The 11,480-nt window shown below is 53.2% G+C and overlaps 1 protein-coding gene across 2 annotated transcripts in view; it reads right to left on the bottom strand.

Moving 5' to 3' along the window:
* Positions 1 to 217: 217 nt before the first annotated feature.
* LMF1 (lipase maturation factor 1) overlaps positions 218 to 11,480 on the bottom strand; it is a 150,788-nt gene continuing 139,525 nt past the window's right edge. For both annotated transcript variants that reach the window (XM_048321004.1, XM_048321003.1), the window contains 2 exons: positions 6,879 to 6,991; positions 218 to 489 (listed from right to left, as the gene is read on the bottom strand). In XM_048321004.1, coding sequence (XP_048176961.1) covers positions 315 to 489; positions 6,879 to 6,991 — 288 coding nt within the window. In that variant the 3' untranslated portion in view covers positions 218 to 314. The remainder of the gene's footprint in view (positions 490 to 6,878; positions 6,992 to 11,480) is intronic.

Genomic DNA, 11,480 nt, shown 5'->3' with positions numbered 1-11,480 from the left:
GTTTCAAACCCACATTCAGCTGCTTTTGGCAACACCAGCACCTCCCCCCAAACCAGTCATGGCTCTTTGCTTGCCTTTTGCCCAGTTCCAGAGGTGACAATTCCTGATCGGAGCAGCCTGGCAAAAGAAATCAGTCACTGAGGTGAGAAAAAGCAGCTCCACAAAGCAAGTGGGCAAACTGGCTGGGAATCCTCTGGAAAACAGCTGTGAACAAGGATATGGATAAAAAATAGAGAGGCAGGAGGTGTTTGCAAGGGAACTGCCCATTCTCCCTCTTCCCAGCTGGTCCCTCTTGTCCTGGCTGGCTTTTTCCCTCAGTCCCGCACGGGATAGGGCCAATTCCTGTCCTTGAAGAACTTCCTCAGGCCCTGCAGGTTGACAGGGGGGAAGTAGGGGCCGATCCTCTTCCGGATCCACCACTTCCCATCGCTGGCGTGCTTCCCCCCGGGCTGGCTGAACTTGTACTTGAAGTGTTCCCCCCGGATCCACCTGTGGGAGACAAAAACAGGAGCTCAGGCCTTGGCGTGACTCCTGGGAAGAGGCTTGGACCATGTTTTTATTCCCTTGGCATTGGAGTTTTTGAGCCTTTCCGGATGGAGAAATGAGCTCAAGGGGCTCAGGCTGGCTCCACATCCCAGTACTTCATCCTTTCATCCATCCATCCTTGCGATGCCCACAGCCGGCAGCAGCGACATTGGGAAAGCTTTGGGAAGCTCCCAGGCTCCTCTTGATGCCATTCAGGAATGCTGGCATCCAGATGTGCCTCGGGAATGATGCAGGAGTAGAGGAGCTTTAACACCCCTGCCCTGAGCACTCCTCACACCTTTCCACAGCTAAGTATGAAAGAATAATAATAAAAGCAGGAATAATAAGATTTTTTCCTTTCTGAGAGCCATCCTGGAGTATTTCTGCCTGGATATTTTGGAGTAGGGAGTCTGACTCCTCCAGCACCCCCCGCCCCAGCCAGCGGCCGCCCTGCTAGCGCGACTCCAAGCGCATCTGTTTTCCGGCTGCTCCGGGAGCTGACAGCAAAGGAGGTTTGAAAGCAGTGCAGAAAGAAACATTCATCAGTGTCGGGAAACACTCTGGGAGCTGCCCATGCCGCTGGATCCGGGGGGTTTGTCCCCCTTGATGTAGGACATGCTGACAAGGGCCGGAGCGGCGCCCGCGCCGCCTTTGCCGGGAGCATCGCCGGCGTCGCTGGGCGAGTCCATAAAATACCCACAAAATAAAACTGTCAAAGTCGTGTCAGTGCTCATTTAAAGCTGCTCTGCTCCGCTAGGAAAATACAGACCCTGCTACTGAGCAGGGCACCGCAGCTGTGGGATCCCTGGAGCAGCCGGGAAGGCCCTTCCTGCTGCTGAAATAATTAGGGACGGCTCCGATGGATTTGCCATCAGCGCTCGGCTTTGGGGAGCAGGGCAGAGGGCAGGGCATGGGGAAAGCTGCACCCAGTTCAAGAGTTCTGCCAGCACAGCCCAACAGCTCTGTTTCAATCCTGCTGGTAGCCAGGAGAGCACGACAGGAATGATTCTCCTACAAAAACATGGGAAAACCCCAGGGAAGTTTGGAGTCTCCATCCTTGGAGGTGTCCAAGGAACACCTGGATGTGGCACTCGGTGCTCTGGGCTGGTGACCAGGTAGGGATCGGGCACAGATGGGACTTGATGGACTTGGAGGCCTTTTCCAGCCTCAATGATCCTGGATTCTGTGTTCATCACACTCATCACATATTCCAGGGCAGCTGTGGCTGCCCCATCCCTGGAAGTGTCCAAGGCCAGGTTGGATGGGGCTTGGAGCACCCTGGGACGGTGGAAGGTGTCCCTGCCCATGGCAGGGGGTGGAATGAGATGGGCTTTAAGGTCCCTTCCATCCCAAACCGTTCCATGATTCCATGATTTGATGACCTCCATGTTTCCCCTCTGAGGATGAAGGAAGATAAATGAGAAAAGGGGCTCTGAGTGGAATTTGGGGAGTGCAAACCTGCATCTCATGCCCACAAACACTGCCCTGCAGCTGCCACCTTCATTACAGCCAGGGCCATTCCTGCAGTCCCTCTTTCCCCTGTTTTCTGAGGCTGGGAAAAGCCAAACAAAGGCTGAAGTGTTTTTCCCACAGGGTTTCCTTTGCAGGAGCACAAAATTCCTGTTAATAACTGGAGTGTTACTGAACAGCCACGTCCCGGAGGTTCCAGGTAGCCACAGGTTCCTCTCCAGGATGGTTGGAGATTTCCAAACTGTGCTGCCTGGCTGCTTTCTGGAATTCCCAAAACATATCCACCTCCAAACCCGGATCCACCTCCCACAGATGCTTCAAAGGCTGATTTTATGGCAGTCCCTCTCCTGCTCCACACATCCCTCCACCTGCCACTTTGGTGCTTCAGGGTTTGTCCTTCACTAAGTGACTGCAGAGCATCTCCCAAGAGGGACCCATATCCATATATTCCCAAATAAATGTGAGAAAGAGGGAAAACCTGGAACCCAGGGGAATATTTTCTTGCCAGGCTCAGGATGTGAAAGCTGCAGCGTTTAATACCCACTGGAGCCCCTCATTTCAGGGCTCACAGAGTTTACAAGCTCTGCCAGTGTTTATAACCTGCCTGGGTGCCTCAATCCTGGAATTATGGGATTTCCCAGCTCTTCCAGTGCTGGTCCTGCTCCCTCTTCCTGGGATTCAGGGAGGGAAGGTGCTACAAACTGACACCCTCAAGTCCATCGTTCCAGGGCTCACAGGGTTTGGGCAGTTTTGGGGCTCCCCCAAAGATCTCCTGGCTGCTGGAAGGGATCCACAGGTCTTGGAGTCTCCCTGATGCTGGAAACTGAACCTGCAGGAGATTCCCCGATTCCTGCTCTGGAGAAATGGGAACAGCTTTGGGAAGGCCATGAAGGAGCTGCCTGACCTCACCAGGATGTCCCAGGTGGTGACAGCTACTCGGAGAAGGATCAGCAAGATTTGTGGGTCAGAGGAGACACGGAAAGGTCGGGAAGGATGATCCCAGCCACCAGCAGTTTCCCAGGATTTACTGAGCAAACACGAGCTGGCAGCTCCTCCTGGCTCCCTGGGAAGCAACTGGCACCAGCTCCCATTACAAAATGGTTTTAAACTGAAGGATTTAGATGGGATATTGGGAAGGAATTCCTCCCTGTGAGGGTGGGGAGGCCCTGGCACAGATTCCCAGAGAAGCTGTGGCTGCTCCATCCTGGAAGTGTCCACGGCCAGGTTGGACAGGTCCAGTGGAGGATATCCCTGCCCATGGCAAGGGTGGGACTGGATGGCATTCCAAGGACTCTTCCAGGAGGTGGAAAACCCTCTCTGCTGTGACAACAACAAGGAAAGGGGACAAAAGGGCCCTTTGGGCAACTTCTGATCCCACAGTGGTGCCAGGAGGGCAACAGCGCTGGTGGAGGAGGGAGAACTGAGCCACCCCAAGGACCCATCTGCCACCAACTTTTGGGCATCCCCACCGGACTGGGCAAGGCCCTGGCCTCGGGGGGAGGCCAGAAAGGCTAAAAATAATCAGCATTATTTTTTAAATCAATATTTTCCCCTCAGCAGATGCCCGGGAGCAGCTGCCCCGTGGCGCTTTCGGGAGTCGCTCGTATATCAGCCCCTCCTGACATCTCCCAACTGGATGTGTTAAAAATTAGCAGCAATATTGGAGTTGTTGGGATGGAGGCCTAAATCTCCCAGACAGCTGTAATTAGTTCCAGAGGGTGCAGCTGTCTCCCTGCAACAGCTGAGGGGTTCCAGGGAAAAAGCCAGTGGTGGTTTCTGTTAGAATTAATGGCCTGACAAGGCAAGGAGGGGTGGGAGAGGGAAGAAAGAAAGAAAGCAAAACATGGGTGTCTTTTTGGGTTGGTGAAGGGGTTTTTTGGGGGTGTTTAATCTCGAGGTTCCCTGCTCTGTTGTAAATCAGGTGGTGGGAAGTCCAAATTCATCAGAGTAACAGAGCCTCCACCATTGCTGTTCTTGTCCTGTTGGTGGGAGGGAGAATAAATTAATCCACCTTGGCCCAAATTTGGGGAATCAGAGCAGTTGTGGGGTTGGTTTTTAGTGCTGCTGATTCCGAGGCTCCTGCAAGGTCTGGCCCTGCAGAGCCAGAGCATCCCACGGGCAGCTGAGCCTCCAAACCCCCTTGGGAAGTGGCACAGTGGGGTTTTCCCTCTCTGGTTTTCCCTCTCTGGATGGGTGAGAAAGGGAGGGTCAAGAGGGTGGGACAAGGCCAAGGGAAGAGCAAACTGTGGGGGAAGAAAACCTGGCTCCAGATGGATCCAAGGCTGGAATTCACCCTGCCAAGGAAGAGAGATCCCATGGCCATGGGACATGTGGGGCTGTCCTGCTCCACAGCTACCAGAGGCGGCTGCAAACCAGAGTTCCCAGCCTGGGGGAAATCCTGACAGCTTGGGATGAGCTCTGCCTTCCCTAAAATGCTGAGGTTGTCTTCCCCCAAAGCAAATCCCTTAAACTTCCCTTCAGGACCATGGAATTTAATTAATTTTAATTTTAATTTTTAAATTTAATTCAATTAATTTAATTAATATTCTGGTAATATCTGAGAGATTCATTTCTACCTGCACCCCAGTGATGCCTGGATTTTCCAGGAATTCCCACTTCCTGCCTGCTCTCAGCTCTGCTCCCAACAGCTCCAGAGTCACCTTTATCCCTCTGGGGAGGGTCCAAATTGGCTTCTACGAAGTGCAAATATGACCAAGCTCTTCCCATGGCTTGGGCTGACCCCACAGATCCCATGGGATATGGGATCCCACGCCCACACCTTCTGCCAGGATCCACGGGACTCACACAGCCTGGAAATCCGGCCCAGGTATAAAGTCCAGTCACTTTAAAATGGGAAATAAAAGGGCAATCCAATAAAAAGGAATTCCAAATGCCACGTTCCCCTCGTGTTCCTGCAGCCAGGGAGCATCCAAAGGGAAGCACCAGCTCCCTCACCACCACCACCACCACTACAAATCCAGCTTTTCACATCCATGGTGGGGCTTTTCCAACAAAGTGCTACTTTAATTGGAATAAAAATCCTGAAGTGACCATGATTTAACATCAGAGACACCGAACAGACCCAAAAACCTGGGGTTTTTTTCCCCCTCCCATGGGCAAAACCTGATTTTTGCTTTCTTTGATTGTTGCAGCCTTTTCCATGGTGTGTTCAACACTTCTTAATTTCTCAGCCCAAGCCCTCCCGTTCAGATTTATGAGGGCTGGGCTTTTAGGAACTATCCATTGCCCCAGAATATTTGGGAAATCCACATTCCCCAAACATCCCCGGCCTCGAAGTCCAAGCTTCCCACTCAGCCAGGCTGGGCCCTCAACAATGCCCTCATTTTTAATCAGTCACCTGTTTCTCATTTGAAGTTTATCACACTTGAAAAAATACTGTAATTTTTTGAGTTGTAAAGAACCCTCCAAACTTTGGTCTCCAAAATTTCATTTCGAAGGCATTAACTCATTCTGAAAGTCCCTTGGCTATTTAAGGTGTAGAGTTTCCATTAACAGAACAAACTCCGTGGAGAACGGAGCGCAAGGTTCTTATGGAAAACAGTCCCTTCCCCTAATTATTTAGTCTAGCAGGGAATGAAAATAATTAAGTCTCAAAATTCCCTTTAGAGTGGAGGGAGGGGGGAATAATGGTAGGAAAATTAGGGTGGTTTTTTTTCCACCCGGCTACTGCAGGGAGCAGGGCTGTGGTGGGAGTGAAGGGATCCCTAAGGTTGGCAGCAAACTTTCCCCTCAGCCTAGATTGCAGTCCAGGATCACAGAATCACAGGATCAGGGATGGTTTGGGATGGAAGGGAGGTTAAAAATCATCCAGTTCGACTCCCTGTCAAGGGCAGGGACACTTCCACCACATCACAGAGGGCAGAGTTATGGGATATTGGGAAGAAACTCCTCCCTGTGAGGGTGGGGAGGCCCTGGCACAGGGTGCTCAGAGAAGCTGTGGCTGCTCCTGGATCCCTGGAAGTGTCCAAGGCCAGGCTGGACAGGGCTTGGAGCACCCTGGGGTAGTGGAAGGTGTTGGGGTTGGAACTGGATGGGCTTTAAGATCCTTCCCACCCCAAACCATTCCAGGATTCTGTGATTTTTACCAGAGGAAACATTTTGGTAATAGTGGGCAGTTTTCAGTGCCCCAGCTGGAGAAGGAGCCTCTCCTCAGGTTTGGGGGATGCACTGCCCTAAAGCTGGAAAACATCAGCAGGATCCAAGGGGAATTTCATTCCACACAGACCTGCATCTCTGTTTGCAGTGCATCCTCAGAGCCTCGAATGGAAAACATTAGCAAGAGCAGAACGTGACTTGAGTTGATCCAAAATGCCCCAAAAATGTTTTCTCAGCTAAAAATAACTCCATCAACAAAACAGACGCTTTTGGGACAAAATTCCTTTTGTATAAAACCTTGAAGTTTTCCTCTGTGCCTCTCCCTGGCTGATGTTGGCTTTGTCTCTTCCTTGAAAACACAAACAATTCCAAGACAAGTGTCCACAAACTCAGTAATTCCTGCAGGGCTGTTTTGTCTTTGAAATGCCCCAGGAGATCCACGGAAATGGTGGGGTTTGAGCTGAGCTCACAAGGAGACCGTGGCAAAAGCCCTAAAGCTGAGGGGCAGGAAGCCACTGCAGAAGGGACCATTCCTGGCCAGGAGCAGCGACAGCGAGCCCTGCATGGAGCTGCCTGGGAATGGGCTCATCCAGAGGGTCCCTGTGGCCCCTCCAGGGGGGAATCAAGGTGCTGGCAGCACTCTGGTGTCCATCAAACCCACCCTCAATTCCACCATCAAATCCCAACTCCAACAGGGACCTCCTGTGCACATCCAGGATGGGAACAACGTGGAGCTTGCAGCTCCCTCGGGATAACTCCAGGCTTACCTTGGAGGGTTTCTGCCTGCGAAGGGGTTCGTGGCCAGCAGGGACAAGGTCTCCTCTTCCTGGGCCAGCAGCTTCCCAGCCAGGTGGATGATCCATTCGTTCTGCTCGTAGGTCTTGGGGAAGGAAGAAGAAAGGGAAATGTTAGGGACTGCTGGGCTTTTCCTGGGGTGTTACTGGGATTAAAGACTTTTGAGGAGAGATTTCAGCAGATTTGGGTGGAAAATGATGAAATTCCCAGTGTTTCAGAACACATCCAATGGGATCCTAGAAGTCCAGACAGAGGGCAGGGAGAGCTTCCCTGGGTTTGTCTCATCTCACTGCCAATTCTGCCCCCAAATATTTGATTTAAACCGTTTATTTAGCAGCAAACCCCACAGGGGAACCACAGCAGCACATTTTCTGTGGATAATCCAACCATCCTTTTTAATCCAGATTGCTTTCCCCTGGGAAAAGGGTTTGGGTTGGTTCCCTAGTGTTATCCAAAGGAAAACAGAAGAAAGTGGCTTCTCTGTTCCCAGTTCCTGTCTCCTCTTTATTTCCTGCTGTGTGATCCATCCTCTTTAAATTCCTTCCTCAAGGAGCCACTTCTGGAGCAGCTCTGGGTCCCCCAGCCCAGGCTGCAGTGGCAGAGTTTGACTCTGAATTTAGGCAGCCCTGAGGGAAGCAGGGAGCTGGACTGGATGGTCCTTCTGGATCCCTTCCAGCTTGAGATACTCCCTGCTCCTATGATTTCCCTCCCTGCAGGAATCCTGCTCTTCGCTCTTGTTAAGGCTCCCTAAAAACATTTCCCCAGGGTGGCTTCCTGTGCCTTGGGCTTCCCTGAGATTTCTTCTTTTCCTGCTTTTTCCGCGAGTTCCTGAGTGGATTTTTGAGTGCAAGCAGCAGGGGACACTGTGGGAAAGGGAAACCCGGGAGCTGTACCTGCAGGGCTCTCACTAAAACCCAGCCCCGAGGCGAAGCTGCTCTGCAGAGCTCCCTCATGGCCCGGTTTGTTATTCCCGTCGCCAAGGGAAGCGGGAGAGAAACGCCATGGAAAACACCGAGCGCTGGTGGAAAGGCCCATGCAGGGCAGCTCCACCTCGCAGGGTTACTGACCCCAGCTCATCACGAGTTAGAGGAAAACCGCAGTTATTTCAGCCAACGAGTTCTGCAAAATGATGACTCTCCCCCCTTGCCTGCTTCCGTCCTGCTCCTTCCATCTGCTCTCATCCATCAGCGATGGGTGCTGGAGACAGGGATGCTCCCCACCAGCCCCGTGCTGAGCCTGCCACCCCCTCCACCAACCGCCGGTGCCACCTCCTGACACAGAGGAGGAGGGGGTGGCTCTCATGAGGGACAGGGGACTGAGGCCACCATGGTCCTGACACAACAATCTGGGAAAGGAGCACTGGAAGCAGGAGCTTGGCACCGTGTGGGATGTGCCACACGAACCTCACCCATCTCCCAGGGAGAGCTGGCACTGTCCCCATCCCTGGCTGTGTCCCCATGGGCGACTCATTCCAAGTTTCCGTGTCCCTCAACAGCTCCGGGATCTGGAGGTGCTCAGGCTGGGATTTGGGAAGGTGGGTGCCACCCTGGGAATCGCTGGCTGGGAGAGAGGATCCCCCAAAAGGTGCAACAGCAATTGCAGGGATCAAAGATCACAAGTGACACCTTCAGTGTCCCGAGTCTCTGCGGACATCCCAGTGCCCTGTACAACGTTAAACATCATCTCCAGGAGATCCCGGGAGATTTGAGGGCTCCTGTGTGAAAGCTGGGAAGCAACAGGAGAATGGAAACAGGAATCACCAGACTCCCCGAGCTGGAGCTTGACGGAAGCCCCCAAACCTTCAGAGCCTGACTGAGAACCGGGAGGCTCCGGGAAGGTGGGATCGGCTCCCCGGCTCCCGTGGTCTCCAAATTGTTAATTAGCAGCTCCGTGCGCACCAGAGTTGGACTTCTGGTTTGTAAAGTGTTTTTCTTGTAAAATTTACAACATGTCTGGCCCCAGCGAAGTCTGCGGTGAGAAATTTCCAGCCGGTGCAGCCCCCACCCCCCTTCCCGCACGGAGCTTTGGATCTCGCTGGAGCCGGGAGCGGGAGCCGAGCTGCGCTAACGACCCTGCTTAACTCATTACTCTGCAAAGTGATACCGCGGCAAAGGGGGGCAAAAAAGAGTCCAGGAGATGTGGGCTGCACCCAGGGAAGCGTCACTCCAAGGGGTTCCTCTGTCCCTGGACCCAGAGGGATCCAGCTCTGAACTGGATCAGGACAGAGGGATCCGGCTGATGGTGCCAGCTCTGAGTGAGCAAAACAGGACAGGCAGAGCCTGAACCATCCAGTGGGTTAATTGTAACAGAAAAAAGAATCCAGGCTAGATGCACGCCCTGCTGGCAGGTGGGCAGGCCTGTTTTGGGGTCATCTTTAGGGTTTGGATCTGCAACGAGCACGAGAAGCAGCCGGGACTGATCCTGCACAGCGATGGATCCCTGGGCTGCTCCATCTCCGTCAAGACACAGATCACGACTCCCGCGGCTGCCCCTGCCCTCCACTGGGGCCAGAGCTCCCCCCACGCCACACAGAGCCCGTGCTGCATCCATACTGGGGTTACTGGGGAACCAGTGAGCACACAGCCACTGCAGGGAGCACAGTCACTGTCTGACCCTGCCCAGAGCACTCCTGGGGAGGTGCAGCCCCCCCGGGGGAGGACAACACTTCCCTTTCTCACCTTTCTGAGTTTTCTTTCTGGTTTAGCACAGAAAGCAATTCAGGGACCTAAACACACAAAAACCCCATTGCCAACCCAAGTGCAAAACTCAAGAAAGGCTCAGGGGGAGCAGAGCTGAGGGGTCTCAAAGTTATACAGCCCTGAAGCTGAAGCCTTTCTGTGTTCACGGACATTCCATGCAGATCCATGGCAGTGCGAGGGGCAGCTCTCCAGCCAGACCATCCTCAGCTGTCCCTACAGCTGGTACAAGCACCCAGAAGCCCCGAAAATCCCGTTTCAGGTACAACAGAGGGGACTAACGAAGAACTTCGGGCACTTGGTGCTGAGACCCCAGGAGCTTTGATTTGCTGATGGTTTTCAGCCTCGTGCAGTGCTCGGGCAGACACTTCCCCCCATCTTCCCACACCAGTCTCACCCCAAATGCCACTTTGGGAAGGGGTTTTGCTCCTCGTCCCAGCCACACCGAGGAGCTGAGCGTCACCACCCACCTCCCGAGCAGCGCTGCCCCGGGGCTTCCCTGCAGCTGTTGGCACTGCCTGACCTCTCCACTCCGACACTTTTCCAGGGAATAAACACGGTGTTCTCACCTTGAACACATTCGCTTGTGTCCAGGAGAATTTAATAACTGCACAGAATTGAAACCCAAAGCTCTGCTAAGGCAGGCCCCAGCGAGGAGCCGGAGCAAAGCAGCCACAGTAGCAACCAAACTGCTGATAACAGAGCCAAGGGAACGTTATCATCCCAAAAAAACCCACAGAACCCCCCCAGCGCTACAGGGAACATGTTCCCAACTGAAATAATAGTAATAAGGAGGCTTTTCCTTTAGCTTTAATTGGTCATTTAATGAAAAAGGACTGGGGATTAGTGTGGTGTTTTATGGAATCTCGGGGCTGGCACGGGCACAGGAGGAGGTCAGGACGAGATGCACATGTGGGAACAGCTGGAAACTTGGCACGGGAGCCCGGGGTTATTATTTCACGTGGTTGGGAGCCCTGAGTGGTTTCACATCGGAGTCAGTGGCTGCCAGAGGGGCAGGGCAGGTTCCATTTCCCGTGTTATGGTGTGACGGGTGTTTTTTGTGTCACTGCCGACCCACTGTGGATGTAACACGGGAATTCCACCATGGAATTTCACCATCCTGGGCATCCTCACCCTGTATCCACGCTGCTGCTTGCACTGCTGGAGTTAAGCACCTTCAACTGTTGCTGTTTAGGGAACTTGAGCTATCAGGAGAAACAATCCCTGTCTCAGAGAAAGGAGGCCACAGTTAATGCCCCCCTTTGTTGTTTTATGTAATTGCAGCTCACCATCACTTGTTACCATCCTGCTCTCCAAGCAGCTTATCCAAGGAAGGTCCATTCTCATTATCTCCAATACCCACACGGAATCATGGAATGGTTTGGGTTGGAAGGGACCTTAAAGCTCATCCAGTTCCATGGGCAGGGACACCTTTCACCATCCCAGGTTGCTCCAAGCCCTGTCCAACCTGGTCTTGGGCACTTCCAGGGATCCAGGGGCAGCCACAGCTCCTCTGGGAGCCTGTGCCAGGGCCTCTCTGCCCTCAGAGGGAGGAATTTCTTCCTAATTTCATCCCCTTTTTCTATTAGTTTCCCAAAAAGCCGTGTCTCCAGCCCAACGTTACTCACTAAAAGCCATCCCTCAGAAAATCCTTGGGAAAGCAGCTGCTCCCTGAAGGAGGCAGGAATGAAAGGCTGCATGAGAGAGCAGAGCAAGACTTCAGGAGCCAGCTCCTCGATCCCACCTATCCAGGGAAAGGGCGCACCTGGCACAGCTCCCATATCACCTCTGGCTCGGGGAAGAAAAGTCCCTTTGTTCCAGAGGGGGGGACACACAGTGGCCACTGTGGGCAGGAATCATTCCCTGCATGGACAAGGT

This window comes from Corvus hawaiiensis, chromosome 16 (assembly GCF_020740725.1).
Source record: "Corvus hawaiiensis isolate bCorHaw1 chromosome 16, bCorHaw1.pri.cur, whole genome shotgun sequence".
Lineage (NCBI taxonomy): Eukaryota > Metazoa > Chordata > Aves > Passeriformes > Corvidae > Corvus > Corvus hawaiiensis.
This window is presented reverse-complemented; position numbering and strand designations above follow the sequence as displayed.